The 27,214-nt window shown below is 37.7% G+C and overlaps 1 protein-coding gene across 6 annotated transcripts in view; it reads left to right on the top strand.

The window, feature by feature from the left end:
* The window catches only part of LOC132636070 (valine--tRNA ligase, chloroplastic/mitochondrial 2), a 37,213-nt gene that overhangs the window by 7,162 nt on the left and 2,837 nt on the right, over positions 1 to 27,214 (top strand). For 4 of the 6 annotated variants that reach the window (XM_060352745.1, XM_060352743.1, XM_060352748.1 and 1 more), the window contains 23 exons: positions 1,319 to 1,410; positions 1,727 to 1,780; positions 3,142 to 3,210; positions 6,537 to 6,716; positions 8,965 to 9,017; positions 9,121 to 9,188; positions 13,218 to 13,293; positions 13,910 to 13,993; positions 15,034 to 15,182; positions 15,277 to 15,394; positions 15,502 to 15,618; positions 16,394 to 16,614; positions 17,503 to 17,592; positions 20,259 to 20,370; positions 20,879 to 20,989; positions 21,100 to 21,237; positions 22,015 to 22,065; positions 22,143 to 22,255; positions 23,734 to 23,881; positions 24,598 to 24,702; positions 24,795 to 24,896; positions 26,697 to 26,769; positions 26,888 to 27,054. In XM_060352745.1, coding sequence (XP_060208728.1) covers positions 1,319 to 1,410; positions 1,727 to 1,780; positions 3,142 to 3,210; positions 6,537 to 6,716; positions 8,965 to 9,017; positions 9,121 to 9,188; positions 13,218 to 13,293; positions 13,910 to 13,993; positions 15,034 to 15,182; positions 15,277 to 15,394; positions 15,502 to 15,618; positions 16,394 to 16,614; positions 17,503 to 17,592; positions 20,259 to 20,370; positions 20,879 to 20,989; positions 21,100 to 21,237; positions 22,015 to 22,065; positions 22,143 to 22,255; positions 23,734 to 23,881; positions 24,598 to 24,702; positions 24,795 to 24,896; positions 26,697 to 26,769; positions 26,888 to 27,054 — 2,491 coding nt within the window. The remainder of the gene's footprint in view (positions 1 to 1,318; positions 1,411 to 1,726; positions 1,781 to 3,141; positions 3,211 to 6,536; positions 6,717 to 8,964; positions 9,018 to 9,120; positions 9,189 to 13,217; positions 13,294 to 13,909; positions 13,994 to 15,033; positions 15,183 to 15,276; positions 15,395 to 15,501; positions 15,619 to 16,393; positions 16,615 to 17,502; positions 17,593 to 20,258; positions 20,371 to 20,878; positions 20,990 to 21,099; positions 21,238 to 22,014; positions 22,066 to 22,142; positions 22,256 to 23,733; positions 23,882 to 24,597; positions 24,703 to 24,794; positions 24,897 to 26,696; positions 26,770 to 26,887; positions 27,055 to 27,214) is intronic. The other 2 variants (XM_060352744.1, XM_060352746.1) reach the window with 2 other exon arrangements.

The raw sequence follows: 27,214 nt of genomic DNA, 5'->3' as shown, positions 1-27,214 counted from the left end.
GTATTATGCCAATACACGAAAAAACAAACAAAATAAATTTGACTAATGAAAGCAGTATGCACACAAAGAAAATTATACATAATCGGTCACATGTAAACAAGCAATTATAATACATCTAAAGTATGAAAAAGACAAGGTCAGAAACATATAAAATAAATTACTTAGCATTCTGAAAGTAACACAGCACCTACTCAACTCCTTAAGACATTATTTGATGTTATATTGGCTAAGATGATTCTTACTTCCTTTATAGCCCACATGTCCATGGTTAATTTTGCAGAAACAAATTTTTTATTTCCATTTATAGTACTACTCAATCATCAAATTTTTAAGAATTAAAGGTGAAAATGAAGGCTTTGGGTTATACACCAGATTTGGGATGTGTTTTGACATGTGGAAGATTGAACTAGCACCTTTTAGCAGCTACTTAGGGGAGTCAACATATGAAAGTACAATGTTACAAAAAATTCGGGGAATGACTTGGGAGAAAGAGTCTTCAGGATGAGAGCTTTGTCTTGAGGAATGTCTCATTAATAAGAACTTTTGGTGCTAGTAGTACTTGAATTCCCAAATTCTAAAAGCTAATCTTTTATTGGAGACTTGTCTTTATGTTATGAGTCGTAGCAGAGAGGTTAGGTTTTTTTCTACAAAATGAACTATTTACCACCTCCTCTACTACAAGAATTAATACAGGCGATGGAGGTATTATTTTCAAAAATTTATAATTCTGTCGCGACCAGAGACCGAACACACGACCTTAGAGAATTTATGCAGCCCCTTCACCGTTGCACTAAACCATCGATGTTGTCAAGAGGTGTCAACACGAGTATATATACGTATAAAACCAAAATTTGACCTATCTAAACAATGTAATTTTCCGGCGAAGGGGTGTCCCTCGGGCAAGGGTAGCTCCGCCCCCGACGGTATGCCTAATCTTCTTTTACATTCTTCAATTATCAGAAGAAGTTGCTCCTATGTAGCAATGCATTAGGTAGGATATGGCGGAAAAATTGCGTCCAACCTTCTCTAATTTTATCTAATATGTTTGTAATTTGCACCTGTATTTAATCTTGTATGGCTGGCTTCAAAATTTTAGGATCACATGCTCTCCTTTTACAGGAAAGAGACCATGGTGATTATCTTTCTACGGTGTTGAAGTATGCTATCATTCTTTGGATTCAATGCATATCCTCCTAATATATTTGATCTTTTCTTTTTTCCTTTTAAGGATATATTGTCCTTGTTCATCTTTCCAATTTGCTTTTTCAGTATTTCTTTTCAATCAAAGAAGAAAGGCTTATTCCCTTTTATTACTTAGGTATGGTGGAACAATTACTAACCAGATAAAGAGACTTGGTGCTTCATGTGATTGGACCAGAGAACGTTTTACCCTTGATGAACAGCTGAGTAGTAAGATCACCTTCCATTCAGTAAAAGTCCCATCAATTCTGTGGTGCGAACTTGTCTAAAGAATACGGATATCAACTCTTTAGGATAGCAAGCTATGAATTCTCTAAGTGGCTCCTCATCTTAGTTTGTCATCCTACATACTGTTTTTTTGAAAATAGTTTATTGCATGAAAATGTACCTGGTTCTGCATCCAGATATAGATGACGCTAATACTGGTCCACTGATAAATATTGTATTATTTCTTTTTTGTCATATATATACATATATCATCCATTTGCATAACAGGAGTCTAATTTTAAAAATGCAATTGTTGCAGGAGCAGTAGTTGAAGCATTTATAAGGCTTCATGAGAAAGGGTTAATTTATCAGGGTACACATTACTCCCTTTCCAAAACTTCGTATGATTTTTTTAAGTAAAAGATAGAGACTGTTGCTTGATTAAATGAGCTATTCTGGCAAACTCTATTGCCTTGAAGAAAGTAGACTTACCTTGAGAACTTCTTGATTTTCATTTTCCCAAGAGTAGTACTGCCTCTTTCTATACTATGTTTTGGGTTTTATGTTTTTCTTTTGGTTGAGGTGGGTGGGGGAGAGAATATGTAGTAGCTCCTCCGGGATAGATTATGTTTTTCCTTTTATTTGCTTTTGGCTTGTCTTTTGAATAGATCTCGTGTTTTTGATGACAACCAAAAGTTAATCATTCCAATGATGAAGTTACTTTACGAACAGCAAAATTAGTCTCTTGGCTACAAGAAAGATAAAGGGTGTGGGGTGCTAACTTCTAGGGTATATGCATGATGCAAAGTGAACATATAATTTCTGCTTGGTTGCGTTGATCAAAATTGTTTAATCCTTTGCATTATAGGCTTTCCTAATTATTGTTGCTAAATGATAATTCCACTCAGAAGATCAAGATGAATTGCCTTAGTTTTTTTTTTTTTTTAATTTTGGGTGTAAACAAGATATTGTTAGTGATGTAGGCGACCTAGTAGATCTGATAGGCAACTGTTAATGTTTTAGATCTTCAGCCACTGGCTGATCCCTTTTTTGGCTCCTCTTGGAGCTTTTAACTACAGCTCTTAGCAGCATTGATGCTGATCCTTTGGACTTCAATACAAGTTATTACCTTTCTCAGAAAGAAACTATTGTTGCTAAAGGATAGCTGTGGGTGGAGACGGCTTCAACATTCTGCAGCATACACAATTGTTAAGCATTTTTTTTTTTTTTTTGAACAGGTAACAACTTTGTGTTATAGACCAGTACTTAGATAGTACTGAAAACCCCTTTACAAAAGAAAAAAGAAAACTAAGAAGCTAAGAAAGTAAAATCCTAACATGAGTCAAGAACTTGTAAGATTGATTCTGCATCTACAGAGGGATTCTTTGTACACCAAAAACAAAATAGCAACATACAGTCTTGCTTGATCTTCTGTAGAGTGCTACTTCTATCCTCAAAACATCTGGAGTTCCTTTCTTTCCAGATTGTCCACCATATGCAAGCTGGAATGATCCTCCAGTAGCTTCTATTCCTGGCCCCAATCCCAGCCTCCTCCCAGCTAGAAAGAGTGTCAACAATCTTGCTAGGCATTGTCCAAGAGATGCCTCTGAGATTGATAAAAATCTTCCATAGCTGATCAGTAATTCTGCAATGTAAAAACAGATGCCCCACTGTCTCGGATGCTTCCGCACATAAGCAACAATTTGAAACTAATGTAATCCTTCTCTTTCTCAGGTTTTCATGTGTCAAAAGTCAAAACAGCTTTTTTGGCTAGCAACCATGTAAAGCATGCAACCTTAAGAGGTATCTTAACTTTCCAAATTTGTCTCCATGGCCAGTTAGAGTTTTGTGGCTCAGTCATGTTCATGATCTTATAGCCTGAACTCACTTTGTAGTGCCCCTTGTTATGCCCAGTCCACCACAAACAGTCCACCCCATCCTTCAGCCCTTGGAAAGACTACAAATGTTTATAAAGCTCAACTAGTCTAGGTATTTCCCAGTCATTCAACATTCTTCTTAAGATCAACTCCCAGCCTTGAGGTGACCACATTTCAGCCACTGTTTTGTTCTGATGCTGTGCCAGAGCAAACATATCAGGAAATAGCTCCTCCGAACTTCTGTTTCCCAACCACCTATCCTTCCAGAAAATTGTTTTGTTGCCATTATATACTCTGATAACAGAGTGGCTCTTTAAAAAAGGCCACCATGCTCTGATTGATCTCCAGACAGTTACACCATATGGTTTATTTACCTCCTTAGTAGCCCAAAAATCCAGCTCCCCATGCTTCAATTTGATCACTTTTCCCCATAAAGATTGTGAGTCTTGAGCATACCTCCACAGCCACTTCAAATTTAAAGCCTTACTTTGATTCTTCAAATTTTTGATACCAAGACCACCTTGTTTTTTACTACTGATCAGAACTTTCCACTTAACCAAATGATAACTTTTCTTTTCCTTGTTTCCTTGCCAGAAGAAGGACCTTCTGAGCTTGTCCAGTCTTTGGACTACACTTGAGGGGATAGGAAATAAGGATAACATATATGTTGGAAGAGCATCAAGAACTGCATTGACAGAGTGAGCCTGCCTCCCAATGACAAATATTGTGCTTTCCATCTAGACAACTTCTCACACTTTTCCGGAACTGCATCCCAAATGTTCTTTGACCTTGATTTAGCACCCAATGGCATCCCAAGATAAACAGTGGGTAAAGAACCTACTTCACCTCCCAAGATTGTGGCTAGAAGCTCTATATTAGGGACTGAATTGATGGGATATATATGGCTTTTCCCCCAGTTGATGTGAAGCCTTGAGATGCCTTCAAATAGTACCAGAATTACTCTCAGATATTTTAGTTGTTCCTCATTTGCATCACAAAAAATCAGAGTGTCATCCACATATTGGAGATGAGTCACCTCCAAACTCCTCTCACTGTTTGTGGAAACCTCAAAACCTGTGATCCATCCATTTACTTTTGCTGTTTTGATCATGTTGTTTAAACCCTCCATAGCTAGAATGAATAGAAACGGGGATAGGGGATTCCCTTGCCTAATTCCTCTTTGAGCATCAAAGAAGCCTTCAGGGGCTCCATTAACTAGGACAGAGAATTTCACATTAGATATACAGAACCTGATCCATTTGATCCATTTCTCCCCAAAACCCACTTGCCTGAGGATTCTAAGTAGAAACTCCCAGTTAACATGATCATATGCTTTCTCAATATCCAACTTACACAAAATGCCAGGCTTATTTTGTGATATTCTTGAATCTACTGCTTCATTAGCAATCAACACAACATCCATGATTTGTCTTCCTCTGATGAAAGCCATCTGTTGAGAATCTATAAGCTTATCCACCACCTTTTCTAACCTCTCAGTGAGTACCTTAGACAAAAGCTTATAGAAACTACCTATCAAGCTTATAGGTCTGAAATCTTTCAGTTCCTTTGCCCCTGTCTTCTTGGGAATTAATGCAATATAAGTAGCATTGAAGCTCTTCTCAAACATGTCTTGGTCATGAAAATTGTGAAAAGCCTCCATGATGTCTTGTTTCAGGATTTCCCAACATTTGATAAAGAATCCCATGGTGTATCCATCAGGGCCAGGAGCTTTATCAGTAGCACACTTTTTCAAGCAATTATACACTTCTTGTTCCTTAAATCTGGCTTGTAAATTGTTCTTTTCTGATTCTGTTACTGAGGGACAGTTAATTAGATTCCCAGCAGTCCTCCAGTTCTCTGTCTCAGTGTAGAGCTTGTTGTAATATAGTATGATCTCCTCCTTAACTCTTTCAGGCTCCACAATGGTTTCCCCTTGCACTTCCAGATGGTCAATAAAATTGTTTCTCTTATGAGCATCGGCTGAATTGTGAAAGAACTTTGTGTTGTTGTCCCCTTCTTTCAACCATAGGGTCCTGGATCTTTGTCTCCATGCAATTTCCTCATTTTTGAGAAGTCCTCATACTCCATAGCTATTGCTGCCTTCCTGATTGATTCCTCTTCTGTCAATGCTCTGCTATCCAGTAATGAGTCCAAACTTGCCATTTGACTTAGCAATTTAGACCTTTGAATGTTCAGGTTCCCTTGTTCATTTCTGCTCCATTCTTTTAGCTTGCCTTTTAGGGCTCTCAGTTTGCAAGCTAAAAATGTAATCCGGCCTCCCATAGAACACAAAAGAATTCCACCAAGCACTGATTCTATCAACAAAACCTTCAGTATTTAGCCACCAATTTTCGAACTTGAAATATGATTTTTTGTGTTCCCAAGCTCCACAAAAGAGAGCAATTGGAACATGGTCAGAGGTCAGCCTTTGAAGAGTTGCTTGCTTCATCTTACTGAAATGATCATTCCAATCGGATGAGAATAAGATCCTGTCTATTCTAGAGGCTGTGGTGTGAGTATCACCTTTGAACCGGGTGTAAGTACCCCCTTCCAGGTGTAAATCAATAAGCTCCAAGTCTTCTATGAGATCTGAAAATTTTACCATGGCTGAAGATCTCCTCTGCCAATTCCTCTTTTCAGAAAGAAACCTACAAACATTAAAATCACCACAAACTGCCCAAGGCCCCTCCGTAAGTCCTCTAACAGCCCCCAATTCATCCCATACATCTCTCCTTTCCACCTTACAGTGTGGAGCATAGACCCCAGATATATGGCAATTAAAATTCTGAAGCACAGCCTCAAACTTGCAAGTTAAAGTGTAAACACCCGTTTGAAGAACCTCCCCCTTCCAAACTCTACCATCCCATAGCATAATAATTCCCCCTCTAGTACCCTTGCTTCTAGGCAAGCATATCTTACCCATCTTCCCCCCCAAATTTGTTTTACTAAATCTTGAATGTTCCCCTCTAGCTTGGTTTCCTGAAAACAAAGAATGTCTGCTCTCCAATGATCTACAAGGCTCTTTACAATGTCTGCTCTCCAATGATCTACAAGGCTCTTTACCATCCTTCTTTTCCCCACATCGTTTAATCCCCTTACATTCCATGACACAAGATTGAGCTTCATTACTTAACTATGTTTTCCCTTTCCCCTTGTTCCTGCTCCCATTACTTTTGAATTTAACATCAAAATCAATTAATTTCTTTAACTCCTGTGATCCTCTGGCTCTGGATTTTTTAATTTCCATGGCAGGTTCCATCCTTCTAGCTTGCCTGCACTCATCAATTTGCATAAGAAGTTCTCGGGCTTCTTCTTCATGTCCCTTGAAGTCGGCGCCAAAAATCTTGCCTAGCTTGATAATATGTTGGCGAACCCAAACAGTCGTAACTCTCTCCTTGTCAATAGCAGGAATTTCCTGCTCTGTTAGAATAGGTACGGCCTCTTCCACTTCCACATCCCATAACTCCCCATTAATGCTTGAATCGAGATTTTCCAACTGCTGTTCTTTGTGGAAATCAAGAACCCCCCCTCCTCTTCCACCATATTTTCCCCCTCTGCCCTTGTCAATTGTATGTCTGCTTCCTTCTCTCTTTCTGAAACTCCTAAACAATTAGGAGTCTTTGCATGCATGTACTCCTCTGTTTCAGCCGTAAGTAATAAGCCTTGTGGGTTTTCTGAAGAGGATGTTCTGTGTGCAGCTAATTCCTCAAAAATAATGTCTCTTGTTATTTTCAGATTGGTCTGGGAATTTAAGTCATTGAAGATGACTTGGGCCGAATCTGGCCCACTGAAGTTGCTGGACTGACCCAACTGCTTATTAATGTTTTCTGAATAGGTCACCTGCCTCTCACGTGCTTCTTCAGCATTGTTTAAAAATTCTGCAACACCCACGTGACTGTAGGTTCTCCAGTCAACAGCTGTCATAGAGCAGACTTGGTTAATAACCTCGTACGAGGCTTTGGACCTCTGGATATTAACCTGCTCTTGTACTCTTCTTTGATCAATGATCTCTACAGCAGCTGCCTGAACCCTAGCCAGTTCTTTGGCCGGAATCTTCTCAAATATTGTATTTCTCTCAACCCAGATCAGGATTATGAAATTGTATCCCCCCCTAGAGACGGTGACCTCACTGGGTATGCATCGAGCCTCACCTATGACTTCAATTCGAGCCCATTTTAGGCGATTTTTCAATTCAGTTGCTTCTTCTGTCTTCTTCCACCCTCCACACTTGTCGTCGATTTCTTTGAATATGTCGTCTGACCATAAATGGAGTGGCAGCCCTACTGCTCTGATCCAAGTCGAAATTTTCTTCTGTTGGACTGGTATACAGCCAACAAAAGGGTTCCACCACTCTAGCTTGATCTTGAAATTTTTCCAAACCCATTCCCCTTGTAAAATCTGCTCGGCCATGTTCCTATTTGGGAACTCGAAAAGGAACAAATGTCCAGCCATCTCGTAGATATTAACCCCGAAAGCTTTCTTCCATGTGGAAGATGCCCACCTTCTAATATCTGAAAGGGTGGGGGTTTCCTTTTCCCCAAAGAAACCAGTTATGCATCTTCCCAATATACCCTCTTCATTAACTATGCTATCCTTTGTTGTTGATTGGGGTTGCCATTTACTGTCTTCAACAACCTTTGTGTACGGAAAATCTTTGTTAGTCAGTTTGGGGGGATGCCTGACTGTTGGTTGAGGAGAGAAATTAATGAATCTTTCAATCTTATGAGCTATATCTCTCCAGCCTGCATTGATGGCTAGTTCAGGTACAATAATAACTGATCTTGCTTCACCTTTGAGGGACAAAATGCTCATGTATCTGCCATGTTCATTGTACTTCCTAGTACCAAAGAAGTCAGCCACCTGATCTTTTGTCCTTCATCTCCTCACCAACTTTTTTTGGTCATTTGAAGCTTCCTTGAAGGTGAAGCATACCCACTCCATGATCTTCTTGCTCAAAGTTATCCTTCTCAACCTGTTCCTGCTTCTTTCCTCCCAGTCGAACCAGATGGTATTGCCTGATATACACCTAGTGATGTCAAATGACTTGAAACCAGCATTGAAATAAATTCTGTTCTTCTCCATGCTACTTTAAGATCAGAACTGAAAAAGACGACTAAAAAAATAGGGATTTTGGCAATAATCACAGTGGGTGACTATTGTTGGCTTGAAAGAAAAGGTCTAATTCCGGTATTCCTTGCCGGAAAAGTGAGCTTCTGCAATCCTAGAAAGTAGGAGAGAGAATCCTTGGTAAATGTGCCCGGGAGCATGAAACTGATCTTTACAATTGTTAAGCATTTTTTTCTTTGTTGAATGTTGACGATTTAATATATCCTTGTTCCTCTAATTTTATTTGATCTTAAAAGCAAAAATGTTTCACTGTAGCACTCACGTGAAATACTTCTACATATAGTTAAAAAGTATTTGGAGCTTCCTTTAGAAGCCTGAACCTGGATGACATGCGTATCTAACTGGGACTGACATTTCATTGGATCTCTTGACATGGAAAAAGTAGAGCTGTTGATAGATCCTTCAGAGTGAAACGGCATTTGAACTGCACCTTTTTAATCAAATACTGGACTTAAACCAACGATAGGCTTTCTGCAAGATGCTTAAACCTAAGTGTTCTTCTGGATGCCAACTTTCACCTAAACTCATTACCTGTCACATTGGAAATTTGCAGGTTCTTATATGGTTAATTGGTCTCCTAATTTGCAGACTGCAGTTTCAGACTTGGTATGCTATTTATGCAGTTGGAAATACTTTGCATCTTTTATGATTCTCTTGTTAATTAGTGGTTAAATCTCATTGGTTAATGTGAATTGCTTTTCCACCTCAGGAAGTAGAGTATTCTGAAGAACCTGGTGCACTTTATTACATCAAGTATCGTGTTGCTGGAGGTTCAAAGTAAAGACACACTTGCAGCTAATCACTTGTATTTTCTTCTTGACCTTAATTTAATGTTTTAAACTACTCCCTCCCTTCCAATTTATGTGACATAGTCTGAATAGGCATGGGATTTAAGAAAGAAATCAAGGCTTTTAAAAGTTGTGGTCTTAAACATAGCAAAACATCTGTGTGGCTATAAAACTTTGAAACTTGTGGCCTTAAACATATCATAATATTTGTGTGTCTATTAAAACATCTCGTTAAGGGTAAAATTAGAAGTATATCATTCTCTCTGAAACAAACTAATAAGAAAAGTATGTCACATAAACTGAAACGGGGGGAGCATTATCATTGAAATGGTAGTATGAAAATGGGACTTTTTTTTTTGGTAAAGTAATAAAATTCATTAGTAAAACATCAAGAAGATGCAAGGTTACAGATGGGAAAAGCTGGCAGGCTTGGCAAAACCTGTAGAACAATCTAAAGATATCCTATCTCTACTGAACTAGAGAAAAGGAGCTGATAAAATCTAGAAAGTTACCCACATTGTTTACAGGGGCAAAAAAATGCCAACTAAAAAGACTAACTAAACACCTAGACTTTAGAGAGCAAATAGGAGTTGAGATTCCTTCAAAGCATCTGTTGTTTCTCTCCTTCCATAGGGTCCAAAAAATTACTGCTGGGATCATTCTCCAAATTCTTTTAATGGATTTGTCAACTCTCCAGAGTATCCAGCTAGCATATGCATCTTTGATGTTGAAGGGCATTACCCATTGTAGACCAAGCATAGAGTAGAAGAAAAACCAGAGGCTAGCTGCTGCAGGGCAGTGCAAAAATAGATGGTTGACACTTTCATTGGTCTGCTTGCACATGGTACACATGTTAACAACTATTACACCTCTCCTTCTAAGATTGTCTTGTGTTAGGCATGCTTCCTTCAGTGCAGTCCAAGTGAAGCAAGTAACTCTGAGAGGCTGTCTGGTTCTCCATACAAGCTTCCAAGGCCAAACCTCTAAAAGGCTATTTTGAGAGCACCAGTTGTTGTAACATTCCTTCACAGTGAAAATCTTTTCCTTAGAATTTCCCCAGAGTATTCTGTCCTGAAAATCTGCCACCAAAGTACTTTGTCCCAAACTTTCTAATAGAGAAAGAAAATCATCAACTTCCCAATCCTGTAAGTTTCTCCTTAAAATTGGTGTCCAACAGTTGTTAACTCTATATTGAGCTAATGTTGCTTCTTTGTTAGAAGCTATCAGAAATAGTGAGGGAAATAAATCTTTTACTAAAGTGTCCCCAAGCCATTTGTCCTGCCAAAATCTGATCTTGAGCCCATTTCCAGCCTTGAATGAGACAGCCTGGAAGAATTCCTCTTGGAGACTACTGATGTGTTTCCATACTCCAACACCATGTGGTTCATTGCTTTTCTTTGCAGTCCAGTGGTCTTGAATACCATATTTAGCTTTGATGATTTCCTTCCAGTACCCTGCCTCATTTTGACCATATCTCCAAAGCCACTTCATGAGTAGGCTGTTGTTATGAAACTTAAGATTTCTAATCCCCAGCCCCCCTTGGCCTTTGGGTTGAATAACTGATTGCCATTTGACCAAAGAGAATTTATGAGTAACACTGTTACCTTCCCATAGGAATTTCCTTCTAAGCCTGTCAATTTGCTTTAGAACTGAGGTTGGCATAGGGAAGAGTGACATAAAGTAAGTGGGAATGCTGTCTAGGACACTTTTGATGAGGGTGAGCCTGCCACCCAATGAGAGATATTGCATCTTCCAAGTGGCTAGTCTTTTCTCCATTCTTTCAATGACCCCACTCCATATCCCAGATGATTTGAATTTAGCACCCAAAGGAAGTCCCAAATAGGTGGTGGGAAAGGAGCCTGTTTTGCAGCTAAGAATATCAGCAAGAGCTTCTAGGTTGGTCACTTCATTCACTGGATATATAGTGCTCTTACGCATGTTGATATGAAGTCCAGAGATGGCCTCAAAGATCATGAGGGTAGTGTTGAGATTAGAGACCTGCTGACAATCAGCTCCACAAAATATAAGGGTGTCATCTGCATAGAGTAGATGAGAGACTGAGACTGAGGTGGAAGGATTTCTGCCCACTTGGAACCCTTGAATCCACTGAAGTTCTTTGGCCTTTGCTAACAGCTGAGATAATCCTTCCATCGCAATGATAAAGAGGAAAGGGGACAATGGATCCCCCTGCCTGAGTCCCTTTTGAGAAGAGAAAAACCCAACTGGACTTCTGTTCACCAGAATTGAAAACTTCACTGTCGAAATACAGAAATAAATCCACCTTATCCACCTTTCCCCGAAACCCATTTGCTTCAAAATGTTGACTAAATAAGCCCAGTTAAGCTGATCAAAAGCTTTCTCAATATCTAATTTGCATAGGATCCCAGTCTCATCACTTTTAATTTTCCAGTCTAGCACTTCATTGGCAATCGTAGATGCATCAGTGATCTGTCTATTCTTCAGAAAAGCACTCTGCTGTCCAGAAACTAAGGAATCCACCACTTTTCCGAGCCTCTTAGCTAAAATTTTGGCCAGCAATTTGTAGACACTGCCTATAAGACTTATAGGCCTATAATCTCTAAGCTCTGCGGCCCCTTTCTTCTTTGGGATAAGAGCAATGAAAGAGGCATTGCATGATCTCACCATTTGGCAGTTTTGATGAAAGAAATTAAAAGCTGCTAGCAGGTCTGCTTTGATGAAGTTCCATGATTTTTGAAAGAAAGCCATAGTGAAACCATCAGGGCCTGGAGCTTTGTCAGGGGCACAAGTCATGAGAGCTTCTAAAATCTCCATTTCGGTGAAAGGAAGTTCAAGGTCCTCTTTATCCACTGTGTTGAGACTTGACAGACCTTCAAAGACAGCTGAGGGTCTCCAAGATTCAGTTTCTTTGTAAATTTGTTGATAGTACTCCAGAATACCATCCTTGATCCTTCCTTTGTCTTCAATTACTTCATCCCCTATTTTGAGTCTGTCAATGGTATTGCCCTTTCTATGAGAGTTGGCCATTCTTTGGAAAAACTTTGTATTCTTATCCCCCTCTTTCAACCATAAACATCTTGATTTTTGTCTCCATGAGATCTCTTCAGCGGTTGCTATTTGCTGAATTTCAAGTTTGAGATTATGAAAATGGGATTTCACCACTCAAGTAGCTTAAGTTATCTTTATACTTTTGGTCTTGCTGCTAAGAAGGCTTTTCTTTTCCAAAATAAATTGCTTCAATCCATGTCCTAGTTTTGTTTGTCGGAACCACAATCAAGTCTAGCTAGTTTACTTAAAAGAAATTGGCATGATCAAGCCTATTTTGGTTTTGACGTAATATATTTTTGCATTTCGTAAAACTATTATATGATGTTTGGTTGATTAAAACTAAGCAAGGAAATATTTTACAGCAAGTACGGAAACTACTTATATCCTTTTTTGGGGGCATCTCCACGCTATTCTTACTTTATGTCATTTGCTTCTATCAACATGGGAACATCATTCCCAGTATGAGCTACTTATTATCATCATTCAAACAGCAAGCAGATGCCAGTGCCACAACCAGTTTAACTCGGTAGAACGTTCTATGAAATGGCTCTCTGCTGTATAACATTTTCCACTAAAGTTTTCAGAATTTATGTTGTAAATGGCTCTCCTGTATAATGTTTTCCAGTAAAGTTTTCAGAACTTTATGTTGTAAATAGGTATGCACTCTAGTCAGACCTAGGTGAAAATGCTGTTTCGCTTGATGTATCTTTTGCTCACCAGATATAAGAAAAGTCAACACGCTTTTAAGGTTATTGGTAGCGTGCTTTTCAATTTATAACTGCTTACTGCGAGCCTTAATTGTAGCTAGATTTTAATTTCTTATCAGCCAAGCTCTCTGCTTATTTTCTTTACTATTGGGCTTCGGCTATTTTCCATTCGGTGTGGCTTATAAAAGGCTTATACTGTTAGTTGCCTTCTACCAATGTAATTTTTTTTCTCAATGTTCTAATTTGGTTATCTAATTATTATTTTCTTAAATTTTTTGGGGCAGGAGTGACTTTTTGACAATTGCGACCACACGCCCAGAGACTTTATTTGGTGATACTGCCATTGCTGTTAATCCTCAGGTATATCGCCCTGAACTTTATCTAATAAAAAATCGGTCTTTTCAGAAGAGGGCAAAAATTTTATTTGACAAGATTTGATTAAAAATGGATTTTATTAAGTTATTTGATATTAGACGAAATTATTAAAGTAATGGGCTTCATAGAGAAAACATTACATGTTTAAAATTTGTATGGGCGATCTCGGTTATCAAAATAATAGAACATTCAAAATTATTGGCCACCATTTGATTTGTATATAACTTTCACAACTTTCAAGAAATCAAAATTCATTACCCGTACTTTTGATAACTGAGTTTTGTTTTCTTTCTCAAAAAAGGATAACCCATGACCTATAGGTCACACAGAGATAGCTTTATCGTTGCTCCAAGGTTCCCCTTCTGCTGGCCAAATGATTTATTGTGAAAAAAAAATGAACAGAAGTGGTGTTTTGCTTACCGTTTATCTTGTCGCATGTCTTCACGTTGTCTATGAAGATTTTGAGTCAAGTGAAGTTGGTAGTTTTTCTTGTTTCTTGTATTACACGTTCTCTATTGATAGGTTTAACTGATTTCGCAGGGAAACTGAATCCCTTTCCATGTGAATCTGCAGTTTATATATTATTGATGCTGTTTTGCAGGATGAACGTTATTCTAAGTATATAGGAAAGCAGGCTATTGTGCCATTGACATTTGGTCGCCATGTGCCAATTATCTCTGATAAGGTAGGGAAAGTTTCTGCTTCTGTAGTCAGACTAAGTGCAAGCATGACTTCTCTTAGAGCTGAAAGTATATGAAGTGATATCTAATGCTAGATGAATTGTCACTTAGAGGAATGAGTCGCAAAGTTGTAATCTTGTCAACCTATACATAGTAACTGATCCTCTGAAATTTGACTCAAGAACTGATGCCCAAGCCGTACAAGTGCCTATCCTCCTTTGACCCTCTCTCATGTTAATTCTTTTTCGCCTATTCTGTTATCTACTCTCCTCCATGCTTACCTTTCTCGTCCTTCTTTTTGGATGCCGACGAGTCATACAGAGTTTTGATGGCTTGTGATATAGAATTTATTTCGCAATCAGTTGTACAATAGTTTACAAAGGGGTTTAATCTCCTGGATACGCCACTTTTTGTCTTAAAGTGTTGGATTAGATAATCAGATTCTTCCAATGCTATCAGGACCGAATTTCGGTAAGCTTGTAATCTTTCTTACCTGTTCTATTGCTTTGGGCTTCCTCTTTTAACTCAACTTATTGAACCATTAACTCTACTCGAGACATACTCTGTAGCCTGCTGAGCATTCTCTTTCTGCTCAAGGCTCACTTTTCAACCTATTGAGCTTGCTCTCCGTCCTTTTGGCCCCCGTCTTATCTGGATGTACCTGATGAGTCCACACCCTCTGCTCCAGTACCGCTCTTCCTGTTGAACTTCTTCGGTCTTCTTAAAAGGAAAGAAAGAAGGAAAAGGTCTTCAGTTCACATGTAAACCCTGGAGCGTGGTTACATGTACGAGTGGACGTTATGGAACCTATCTCACATTGGTTGTATAATGGTTTCTAAAGTAGTTTATATGTCCTGGGCTTAGATTATTTCTCCGCTTAGCTCTTTCAGTGTGGATGGTTTAGATGCTCGGGTGGCAGTTTTTCCTGTAAAAGTAAAGAATATTTTGATAATTAACTGTACATTTTTATGTTGAAACATGAGGTTGCTTTTTGAAGAATTGTAAGGCTGTCAAAGGAGTTTGGCTGATGCATGATTTCTAACAGTATGTCGACAAAGACTTTGGAACTGGTGTATTGAAGATAAGTCCTGGACATGATCACAATGATTACCTTCTCGCTCGCAAGCTTGGTCTTCCTATACTTAATGTGATGAATAAAGATGGGACTCTAAATGAGGTGGCTGGGTTATATGCGTAAGTAATAAGCTACTACTACCTATTGTTGTAGCACTGTTGGCTTTTGAAATATTATAAATTGTTTTTGGATATGATTATTCCACTTGTGCAGTGGCCTTGACCGGTTTGAGGCAAGAAAGAAACTTTGGTCAGATCTTGAGGAGACAGGCTTGGCTGTAAAGAAAGAGGCTCATACTTCACGAGTTCCTAGATCACAGCGTGGTGGAGAAGTGTGACTCTTATGTTTTGCTCTTTATTTTCATGGAAGTGATAAAGAAGAAAGAATTCCTTTATCCAGGCTTTGTTCTCAGTTCTAACTTTACTTTTTCTTCTTCAGATTATAGAACCTCTAGTTAGTAAGCAATGGTTTGTCACAATGGAGCCTTTGGCTGAGAGGGCACTTGAAGCAGTTTCAAAAGGAGAATTGACTATTATGCCCGAAAGATTTGAGAAGGTATGTAAATCATACTGGTAACTGTCTTGCTTCATACAACAACAACAACAACATACCCAGTGTAATCGCACAAGTGGGGTCTGGGGAGGGTGGTGTGTATGCAGCCTTACCCCTACCCTGTGAAGGTAGAGAGGCTGTTTCTGATAGAACTGTCTTGCTTCATATGGCTCAAAATCATTTACTTTTCATCCTTTTGTTGTAAACTCTTACGTTCACTGTTTGAGTTTCTTAGGCTTCTAAAAATGCTATGTTGCCTCACATTCAACTTGATGACTCCTCTGCTTTTCAATTCTCTGTAATATTACTGATGAAAACGTTGTTGCTGAAACTGTTAAATCTATTAGACTTTTACGCTGGGTTTCTGTTAGCTTCTTACTCACCTTTTATATCTAAGCCTTCTACATAGTTTAGATTCTATTGGTCTTTCTGATCATCGAAAATATTTTACTGGGAATAATTCAGAAGCTGAAGAGTCTGAGGACTGCATATGTGGAGTTCTTGGGGAGAATGACAGCACTAGAGCATTACTGTAGGTCATAATATGAGGATTACAGAGTTGTTCTTGTTGACACTTTTAGCATTAAAATATACTGGTAGACCAAGTTAAACTGTGCATTTTTTAAAATGAATCTTTGGTGTTTGTTAAGGATGTATTCACTCATATGGTAATCCAGTTTTAGTTGCAGCAAAAAATTAAAGCTTGAAAATAGCCTCATTGTCTATCAACGTTGATTTAGTAGGTTTTCATTTGGCTACTTCTCCTGATGCACTGCAGATATATAAGCACTGGCTCTCTAACATCAAGGATTGGTGTATAAGCAGACAATTGTGGTGGGGACACCGAATACCAGTTTGGTATATTTCTGGTAAAGACTGTGAAGAAGACTATATTGTTGCTAGGAGTCACAGAGAAGCTTTTGCAAAAGCCCAAGAGAAGTATGGGAAAAATGTCGAAATATATCAGGATCCAGATGTTCTTGATACCTGGTTTTCAAGGTTGTTTTTCAACTTTTTTTTCCCCTTAAACTCCACTCGGGTGTTTTTCTTGTGTAACTATTTGGATATTAATTAATCTAGAATAGAAAATCCATCCTTTTGAACAATGTGGATTTCTGTGTTTTGACTCAAATCTACAATTCAAAGCTTTGTCTTAGCTATGGCTATCTGCCTCCCATGCATCTTCAAGATTTCTGGAATAATTAGTTTTCATACGTAAGGTCTAATATTGCCTATTCGGATTGTTCTTCTTGTCTTGTTTGTCTCAGAACCCAACTCAGTCGTATCTGATCACTAGTCGACTGTTGGCTATGAGCTTGTCAGCTCTATTCAGCACCATTCGGGGCCAATGTTCATCAATAAGCCCCAACTTGTGTTCTTGTTTTTTAATTTTGTGTATATGATATTGTTGGTTTTCCTTTTTCTCTAATGTTGTCATTTATCATCTTTGCCTTTCAACATGCTTCAAGCATTCTTTTTACGTATTTCCTAACTTCTTTAATCTGATATTTCCTAATTTATCTTTTACTAGCACTACAGTAACCATTTCTCAAGAGAACTGCGTTGTTTCCTATCTTCTTGTCTACAGTAAAATCTTGATGTCAGTTAATTGTTATTTCAATTTTATACATTTGAAACCTTCAGTGTTCGCTTATAATACTATTGAGATTTTCTACTTTTGGCTTTCATTATACTACGGATTTGATAATATTTTGCTTTCTGGTTTAGTAGATTGCTGGTAGTCTTCACATGATTTGGTCCATTTGGTCGCTGATTTTAGACTTTCTCTGATTCTCTGTTTAGTAGATTGCTGGTAGTCTTCACATGATTTGGTCCATTTGGTCGCTGATTTTATACTTTCTCTGATTCTCTGTTCTTTTTATTTAGTTCATTGTGGCCCTTCAGCACGCTTGGATGGCCAGATGAATCAGCAGAGGATTTCAAGCGGTTTTATCCAACATCAGTTCTTGAAACTGGGTTTGTACTTATTCCCTTTTCTTTGTTCTCTATTGTTTCATAAGGGGGTTCAAGTGTTAGCATTCTTCAAGTCTTCTGCATCTCCTAATGCATGAGTTATTTACCATTTGATATCCCATAGTTCAGTGTATAACCCCCTCCTCCCTCCCCTCACCCCCCAACTTTCTTGCAGATATTTCTTCCTATCCCGCACTGCACAGCCTTGAATCTTCCCGCTTTCTTACTCTCTGTCGCATTGATACCAGAAAGTGAATATAGGAAGACCTACGTTTCCGTAGTGCACCTGAAGTTCAGAAATGATAGATATGCTAGAGAAATAACTAAAAAGTAAAACCCTCCTAATGCTGCTGTTGACAATAACCCAAAATTCCAAACCTTAGTGATGATTGAAATATCACTCACCTTTATCTGCAATGAATGACATATAATTATGTTTTTCATTGTTAGTTTTCCAATTTGATTTAGTATTACTACGTCATAAATTTTTATAATATAATATGAATTATATCTGATGAAGTGATTTATTTGTTAAAATTGAATTTCTTTTCTTTCTGGCATTGTTGATTTAAGCTTTGGATAGGATTATAGATGCTGATACCAATATACCTTCTTGGCTCAATTCCATAGTAAATCATTTTGTTCCCCTCAATTAGTCTAAGTCCATATACCAATCCAGATGGAACACAGTGGAAATATCCTGTCCGTTTAACAAACCTGTTGATGGAAAGTTGCAACTTCACGTGGTGTAAAAGAAGAAAAAAAGAAAAACAAAGGTACATGCATTATTTAACATCTTAGTTTATGCCAGTGATGAGATATTATCACTTGGATCTTAAATTGGATATGGTGACTTCTTTCCTATTTGAAGATGTTTATTGCCTTGAAAGAAAAGTACGTAGGTTCCTTCCAACTAAAGTTAGGTGAGGTAACCTAATTTTACTACCATGGTTAATAGATAAACTCTTGAACTTCTGTTACATTTACATGAAAATGCGGCCAACTATGGAGGGTCTCTTTGATGAATTCAAATTAGAAGTGACCCTATATTATGTGAAGCAATATATATATATATATATATATATATATATATAGTACTATGAATATGCACCATGAACTCGTAATGGACTGCACAATTATTTCATACTGGTATAGTTAAAGTTGGTTTTTACTTGTTAAGAAATTTGAAACAAAGTTGATGTTACATCACACCTAGCTGCCTTGTTCCAACTTGCCGGTTGATGTATATGCTCATGGCATTAGATTGATTAAGCCAACAGTTGTAAGATATAAATGATTACATTTTCTTGACAGTTCATCGAGATGGAGGAGTTCCAGTTTACTTCCTGGTTGTAGTAGTGAGAAAGTTCATGCTAGATATGTTTGTAACAACCACCCTCCCAAAAAATGAAGTGAAAATTCAAGGGAAATTAGAAAATGAAAGTAAATTAGGGAAATACACGAGAAGAGGAGATGTATTTGTTAATTTCTAATTTGACAACTGAGAAATAAACTATGTACAGATTCAGAACTCAGTGGATAATGTGCCCCCACCTCCACCCTCTGCCCTTCTCCTTTCTCACGTGAATACCAGACTAGGTTCCCTAGTAGGATTTGAACCCATGATGTGCGCTTGCTATACATTTGTGCACCTTGTTGTACTACTTTTGCTGTTGAACAAAGCTCTGGGCTGAAATGCTTGGTCACTAGACAATAATGGTGAATGTAAATAACTACTTATAGGTATGAGATATAATCTACATCTTACTTTTAACTGACGGGAGAAACTTATATTGACTTATCATTGTAACATTCTAACACAATAGCATGCACCATCGTTACAATTAAAAAAAGAAACACAATAGCATGCACCATCAAACTCAAGTTGGAAGAGAAGTCAAATTGAGCTTGCTTATTTAGAAAAACACAAAAAATTAAATGGCACTGCTAATGCCATAGTTGCCCAAAAAGCTTCTGCAAAATTGACAGAAAAGTTTTCCTCAACCAAATACTATTTGAAAAGTTTTGGCGACTGGAATCTTAAGAATTTTCAGTTGCCAGAATCTCCTGGAAGAGTAGACTGAAATAATGGTTTGGATGCTGGCTGAAATGGCAGCAGGTTCCACCAGAGCAGTGACTGAAAGAGGCATGATGTTGCCGGAGCGATCACCGGAAAGAGGTGTTGTGCTGCCACACAGTTACAGAAAAGAGGCACGGTACTCTTTGAACAGTTTGGTGCTGTTGGAACGGTTATCAATAACAGGCAAGAGTAATTTTTTAAAAGAAATATTTTAACTTTATGGCCGCCAATCAATATAAAGAAGCTACTTAGGTCTCTAAATAGAAACTCTCTTCTATGTGAGAAATACTAGTTGAGAAGAAAAGATAAGTAATGATTACAAGAGCGAGAAACCATCAACATATTATATGGAATCAACGAGGGATAACTTAATACTAATTCTAATATTTTAACTTTCACGTACTAGTACTTGACATTTTAATATGTTTAGAAATAGATATCTCATGATTTTTTATTTCCCTTTGCTTTAAGAAAGTTGATATGTTTCATCTTTTTCATGTTAGTATCTTTCCAATACTACTCTAGTTTTCAAAATTGTAACACTGTTATATTGCAATTTTATCTGACTGTAATAATTACTTGGTAACAGGCATGACATACTGTTCTTTTGGGTGGCACGAATGGTGATGATGGGAATTGAATTTACTGGGACTGTCCCCTTTTCACATATTTATCTTCATGGACTAATCCGTGATTCTCAAGTGAGTTCATGCTTTTAAGTTACTGCCTGAAATGTATGTCTTTACTCTTCTTGATCCACTTTTCCTAGATAATTGGTTGATCGTGCTGGTTGATTTATTATTCAGTAGAGTTACTTATCCTGTAAATACAATTCCCTTGGTCGTAAGCCGATGCACTTAATTCAGATTGCCCTTCTCTTCACAAGCTACAGTTTCAGCAAGACGGGCATGTCATGTAAAGTTGTTTTTCTATAGAGTAACTTCTGCTGTTTTGGAGGAAAGTGAAGATTTTGTTCTTCCTAATTCTTTTGTGGAAGTGACCAATTTCTAAGAAAAAGTTGTTTCAGATCCTGCATTTGAGTTTAAATTTTACACATTTCTCCGAACTTTTGGTTCATCATTCTCTTGCATCCCCGACACGTCTGAAAACCATCATTAATTATGATAAGATCTGTATTTATATCTCCCATGTCCATGGTTCATTTCCTGCACATGTTGTAGCTTTAAACTTGTCAGGGCTCTGTTTCAGGGAAGAAAAATGTCTAAAACATTGGGGAATGTCATAGATCCCCTCGACACCATTGCAGAGTATGGCACAGATGCTTTGCGTTTCACTCTTGCCCTAGGGACTGCTGGTCAGGTTTGTAATGAGCTCATTTTTAGTCACTAAATCATGGATATGCGTCTTCCTTTTTCTGCAATGGTGTCCACTTGGATGCTTTCATCAGCCAGCTTATCTCTTTGTTATAGGATCTAAATTTGTCCACAGAGAGGTTGACCTCTAACAAGGCATTCACTAACAAATTGTGGAATGCTGGCAAGTTCATATTGCGGAATTTGCCTCGTCAAGATGACACTCCTGCTTGGGAAGCCTTACGGGCTCATAAGGTTTGTCAATGCTGGTGTTTCAACCAAAATATATGTTTCTTTACGGCAATTTGCTTCAAGATCTGTGGGTCAGAAACAGTTAGGCACTAATGAAATAAGAATGTCTGAAAGAGTGGACATACTTATTGGAAAAGAAAGTTTCTGAAAGAACTAAGATAGTATTGTAGCATACGAATGAAAAATGCATTAAATCAGAGATTGTCATTGTGTCAGATTGAGTGTGGTGATCCACATTACCTCTGCCAGATTTATATTGAGCTTCGTGTTCAGCATGGGCTTAAAGACTAAAGAGCTTAATCGTGGTTGTTGGCATAACTCTCAAACCTGTCAATTTTTGATTGATTTTGTTTTCCAGCATAGGCTGGCAACACAGAATTTTTTGCCGTTAAATAAATTGGTTTATACCCTTGTCTCTGAATGTTGAAGTCCAGTTCTCTTTAGAATTCTCAAATCTGCATGGCATGCAAATTCACATCCTAGAAAAAAGTTGCTTCAAAAGCAATGTGTTCCACTGAAGCCCCAATTTGTGGTGTTCGAATAAGATCCTTGGTTTCTGTGTAGACGCCAAAGTGAAAAAATTGGTTTCTTAAAGTACAGTGGAATCCCTTCTTCCATATATCTTAGATTGGTAATTTAGCGGGAACTTGAGTGATCAAATAAAAGATTGGGAGTCATCCTGAGGTTTGCGAGGATCCAGAGTTGAATAGTTTTTTAATTCCTTATTCCGTGCTAATAATATATCATTCATAATTCTAATGTATTTCACTATCTACTCAGTTTGATAAAATGGAGTCTGTGCTGAAGCTCCCACTACCTGAATGCTGGGTGGTAAGATGACGTTTTTGATGCTTATTAGGCCCATTATTGTATAGTGGTCCTGTTATAACTAGTTCTACACCATTCAGGTTTCAAAGCTTCATGTACTTGTTGATGAAGTCACTGCAAGTTATGAGAAATTTTTCCTTGGAGATGTTGGAAGAGAAATATATGACTTCTTTTGGTCTGATTTTGCAGATTGGTATGTTCTTCCTGTGTTTTTGGTGCTTTTACTTGGTTTCCATGTCAGTCTTGTAACTCTTCTATTTAAATAAGACATTATCCAGTATCTGAAATCCTAACCATCTAGAACTGGAAACAACTTTTGTTGAAGATTAATATGTAGGAGAATGATCCTGATGGTGGGCCGAAATTTAATTAGTAGTTCATTCTTACACTGTTGGATCCAAAATTTGAAGTTTATGGGTTCTTTCAGCCACTTCAAGTTAATATAATATAACCGGGTTAACAGTCAAATATTGATAAATATTTAATGAATTTTTTACTGCATGTACAGGGTTTGAGTAAAAGCTACTGGTTTCACGTTAACCCATAGTAATCACTGTATATCCGCCTCTGCAACACATTATCTAAATTCTTAAGTAGAGATTTTTTTTTTCAAAGAGTAATATGTAGAAAGAATGATAGTGTTGGTGGGCAGAGGAATTTAATTTGTAATTCATTCTTACGCTCTTGCATGGTGATTAGTCTTGTTCATGCATGCTTGAAGAACTAGTCCATTGTGAGTTAAAACAAGAGGTCACTACTCCAGGCCAGTACAAAAACTTAATGATACGTGTTAGTTGTAGTATGATTAAAGTTAAATTACAGTGATAAGAGGAGGTAAGCTTAATCGTGAAAAAAGGTTATGAATGATTTTACTTCTGCTTCATCATGAAACTAGTTATCTAGTTCTACCATGAAATTAGCAACAATAAAGTGATCTGATCCATTTGGTTTGAACAGAATGTAAGAACCTCTTGCGTAACTGCTTACATCCTTCATCTCTTCTTTGCTTACCTGATAGGAAGGTCTCTTGCTTTTCCTTGGTGAACTGGAATAGGCGAAATTTTAATTGCTAATGAACTTGGATAAGAATGAGATATACTTTTCTAATAACATACTAGTAATGCTCCTTAAAGATGCAAACTTTAATGTCCTGATATTTATGGTTTTGTTGTAAATGGAGGAGTATTTTAGACTACATCTTACTTTCTAAAACACAAAATCTGGTCCTGGACAACTTTAGTTGCACCGATTGTAAATGTGGCGCGGAACCTGTTGGAGGTTTCGGTGATAGGTAATCTACATTTTGTTTGGTTCATATAAGTGAGACAAATGGGAAGGAGGAGGTGCACATGCGTGTTTATTCCCTAAAGCGAACTATTAACCTTCTCCCTGGGTAACTTATTATAACTGGAGTTGGAAGGTGAGTAATGTTCACTTCTCCTTTTCGTCCAGTTTTTAGAGGGGTTGAAAAAGGTGATGTACAAGTGCAAATTTCCCTCCACTTTCCGCTTGGTCTTTACTTCTGAATAAAGAAAAGACAGAACTTACCTGTTCTCTTTCATTCTTTTCCTTTAGTTCATCCTATCTTCGTCCAGACCTTAGCCGAAGATAGTGTAGCTTATACTTTATTTACCTCTTCTTCTGTCCCTAAACCCCTGTCTATTTTTCAAGGTACATTGAAGCTAGTAAAGCTCGTCTGTATCACTCTGGAGATCTTTCTGTTGCATCTGTATCACAAGCAGCTCTACTATATATTTTTGAGAACATTCTTAAATTGCTACATCCATTTATGCCTTTCGTAACTGAGGAGCTCTGGCAGGTGATGTGATATATCCCTTTAATTTTGTGCTTTAATGAGTCACTTTTATTGTTTTGATCTGTATATTTAATGTGTCACTTTTATTGTTTTGATCTGTATACTTAATATCAAATCCGATGATACAATCTGAGTGAGGATTATGCAGTCAGTATGAGAAACCTGCAATCTATGGGGAAGAATTTCTCACTCCAAAAGTCTTAATATTATAGTGGAAAAACATAATATCCATATTGTTCACCTCTGGTAACTTATGGATTATCTAAATTTAAGGTGGTTTACAATGGGGTAGCTCTTTCTTTTCCCACTGAAAGATAGGTGTTTCTTTGAAGCAACTTTGAAGGGGATGAAGCTCGTTAAATAGAGTAGTCAAATCGAAAATCCGACATCACACCCCCCAGGTGCGGCCCTTCCCCAGACGCTGCATGAACGCTGGGCTGCCCGTTTCAAAAGTGAAAATCATAAAAAGGTGCTCTGCTGGAGTTTTAATTTTAAGCACAAATTGCAATTAAAGTTGACTTTAGCTGAAAAAAAATGCTAATGAAAAAAAACAATAGTTATTTGGCCGCGGGCCTACTAGCTGATGAGGCCAGCGGGTGCATGCCAGTAACTTAGCCTGCTCCAAAATCTTATAAGAGCGTCTAGTTTTTGCTTCAACAGCGAAATAGCTTAAGGGTACATGCTGTTCTCATTGCAGTTTGACTCTCCTGTTTCTGCAGGCACTACCCAGTAGAGGGGAAGCTCTGATAGTATCTGCATGGCCACCTACTTCACTTCCCAGGAATATTGATTCCATAAAAAAATTCGAGAATTTACAGGCATTGGTGAGTTTGACTTTCAGCTTTTTTTTGTCCTAATTTTTATTCCATCTTTAATTTTAGTTATCCTGGATACTTTATCCCTTCCATTAATTCAGACTAGAGCCATCAGAAATGTACGAGCAGAGTATGCAGTTGAGCCAGCAAAGCTTATTTCGGCATCTATCGTTGCAAATCCAGATGTCATTCAGTATATCTCTGTAAGATCTCCCTTTTTCATTAACTTCCCTGTGATGATAACTTGTGGACTGTATCCAGATTACTATTCTTTCTGAAACGTGGTGGCTATTTGTTTTTTTGGTATCATTTTCCTGTGTTACTAATCAAAAGTACATGACAAAATGCAGACACACTTGAAATTTTTTTGACCTTTAGAGATTCAAGCAGATTAATGAAATTATAAGTTAAAATATTCCTAGGTTTAAAATATATCCAGATTCTTTGGATTTTTGTAGGAGATACTGAAGGACATTCCATAACATTCTATAAGACAACAACAACAACAACAACAACAACCCAGTGAAATCCACATCGTGGGGTCTGGGGAGGGTAGAGTGTACGCAGACCTGACTCCTACCAAGGTAGGACGGCTGTTTCCGAAAGACCCCCGGCTCAATAAGACGTTATAAGAATATTTTGCCTCTTCTATCTGAATAATTACATACCTTATTATTCATTCTTTAATCAATACATACCATATTGTTCATAGACTAAGATTCTCAACTAATGAGCCTTCTTTGACATTTTTAATAATCAATTCAACAGGAACTATGCTGTCTTCTTTCCCCCCTTTTTACGCGTACCAATAGAATGTTGGTGGTTTTCATTGCTATCGTGTTTGATGAAAAGGATACATGTTGGAGGAAATATTTTCTCTATATTCTGGAAGACTATACATACAAAATTTATATACTTTTAATTAGGTTAGAAATGATTTCATATGATACTGAGTGTAAATAGTACGTAGAAAATTTGGTAAGATTAGAAATGATCTCATATGAAAGATAGTGTGTGAGTAGTAGCACAAAGAGAGGATAAAATGAGAGGTTGCTTGAGATAGTTTGACCACATCCTATGTAGACCTCCGCATTCATTGGTCTGTACGTGTAATGCGGGGATGATTGCAGATGACTAAAAAGGATATGTAGAAAAGTCGCCTAAAAATATATAATTTTCAGAATCAGGGTGGAGTTTTCTAAGACAGAACAAAAGCAAAGGATCCATATAGGTGCTACCAGATTATTGGTATTAAGGTCCAGTTGTGTTATGATTTTCCTTGGAGTCGGTGTTTGTTAGGAGTCTTTTTGTTATGGTTAGAGACTTTTATGTCAATGTAGGAACAAGTGTGAGTTTAGAGAACCTCTAGTTTTTATGTTTGCTTTATAAGACAAATTATCTAGTATTTTACTTGTTTGGCCGTGAATAGAGCCCAAGGATTAAATAGGATTCATCTAGCTGACCCCAACTTTATTTGGCGTTGGGTAATATTTGATTATTTGAGACTTGGGAGGCGCGCAATCTCAGTTACCTTGTAAGGCCATTTGGGTAGACAAAAGGATATCGAAAAGGTTCAGTGATTGGAAGGGCTGGTTTTCATATTATTTTCTTGAGGACCCAAAGGGATGTTGGTTGAGGAAGTGATGCACCCTTTCTATGTGACAGGTAGAAAATGTGTTCGGTAGTGAATTATTTGAAATCCATTTGGTTAAAAGATGCTATTTAGACTAAAATTTCGTTAAAAGGTGTAGTACAGAGATACTTACTCCTGCTAAGGATTACCTTAGCAACGACCGAGGCTTATGAAACTAAATTAACTCGATATAGTGTTCACTATCTGCCTCCTGAGTCAGTGAAGTCAGCTTAGCGCAAGACGACCCACATTATAACAGATTAATCATTTTTGTTTTTCTCGATCTTGTGCTGTATTGAAATGTATTTTTCTTGCCAGAATATTATGTATGCCTATCTTGATTTAAACACATGGCTGTCACTTAATGCAGGGAGAAAAGGAAGTTTTGGCTCTTCTTTCGAGACTGGATTTGGGAAATGTCAATTTTGCAGAATCTCCTCCAGGTATGTCGGTTTTGAGTATCACGCGCTGTGAGAGGTTGATAAACCCCACATGGATTAGAGCGTTCTAGTTTAATCTTTGTTTCCTTGCAGTGTTATCTTAATATGAGATCAATTGCAGGAGATGCAAATCAGTCTGTCCACATTGTTGTTGGTGAAGGTCTGGAAGCTTATCTTCCTCTATCAGATATGGTGGACATCTTTGCCGAAGTGCAGCGTCTCTCTAGGCGCCTTGTCAAGATGCAAGCTGAATATGATGGACTAATGGCTCGTTTGAGTTCTTCAAGTGTGAGTTCTCTACTTGATCATTTTGCTGGATAAAAGTAATTGAATGCCAAACTTAAAATTACATCAGAATATGATTACAGTAAAATTCAGAGAAGGTAAAATATGGTATTTAGTGGCAAGTGTCCACATATTGCGAATTAAAAATGAAGACCATCTACAT

The sequence above is a fragment of the Lycium barbarum genome, chromosome 4 (assembly GCF_019175385.1).
Source record: "Lycium barbarum isolate Lr01 chromosome 4, ASM1917538v2, whole genome shotgun sequence".
Classification (NCBI taxonomy): domain Eukaryota; kingdom Viridiplantae; phylum Streptophyta; class Magnoliopsida; order Solanales; family Solanaceae; genus Lycium; species Lycium barbarum.
The sequence above is the reverse complement of the archived record's forward strand: the minus strand, read 5'-3'. Positions and strand labels throughout refer to the sequence as shown.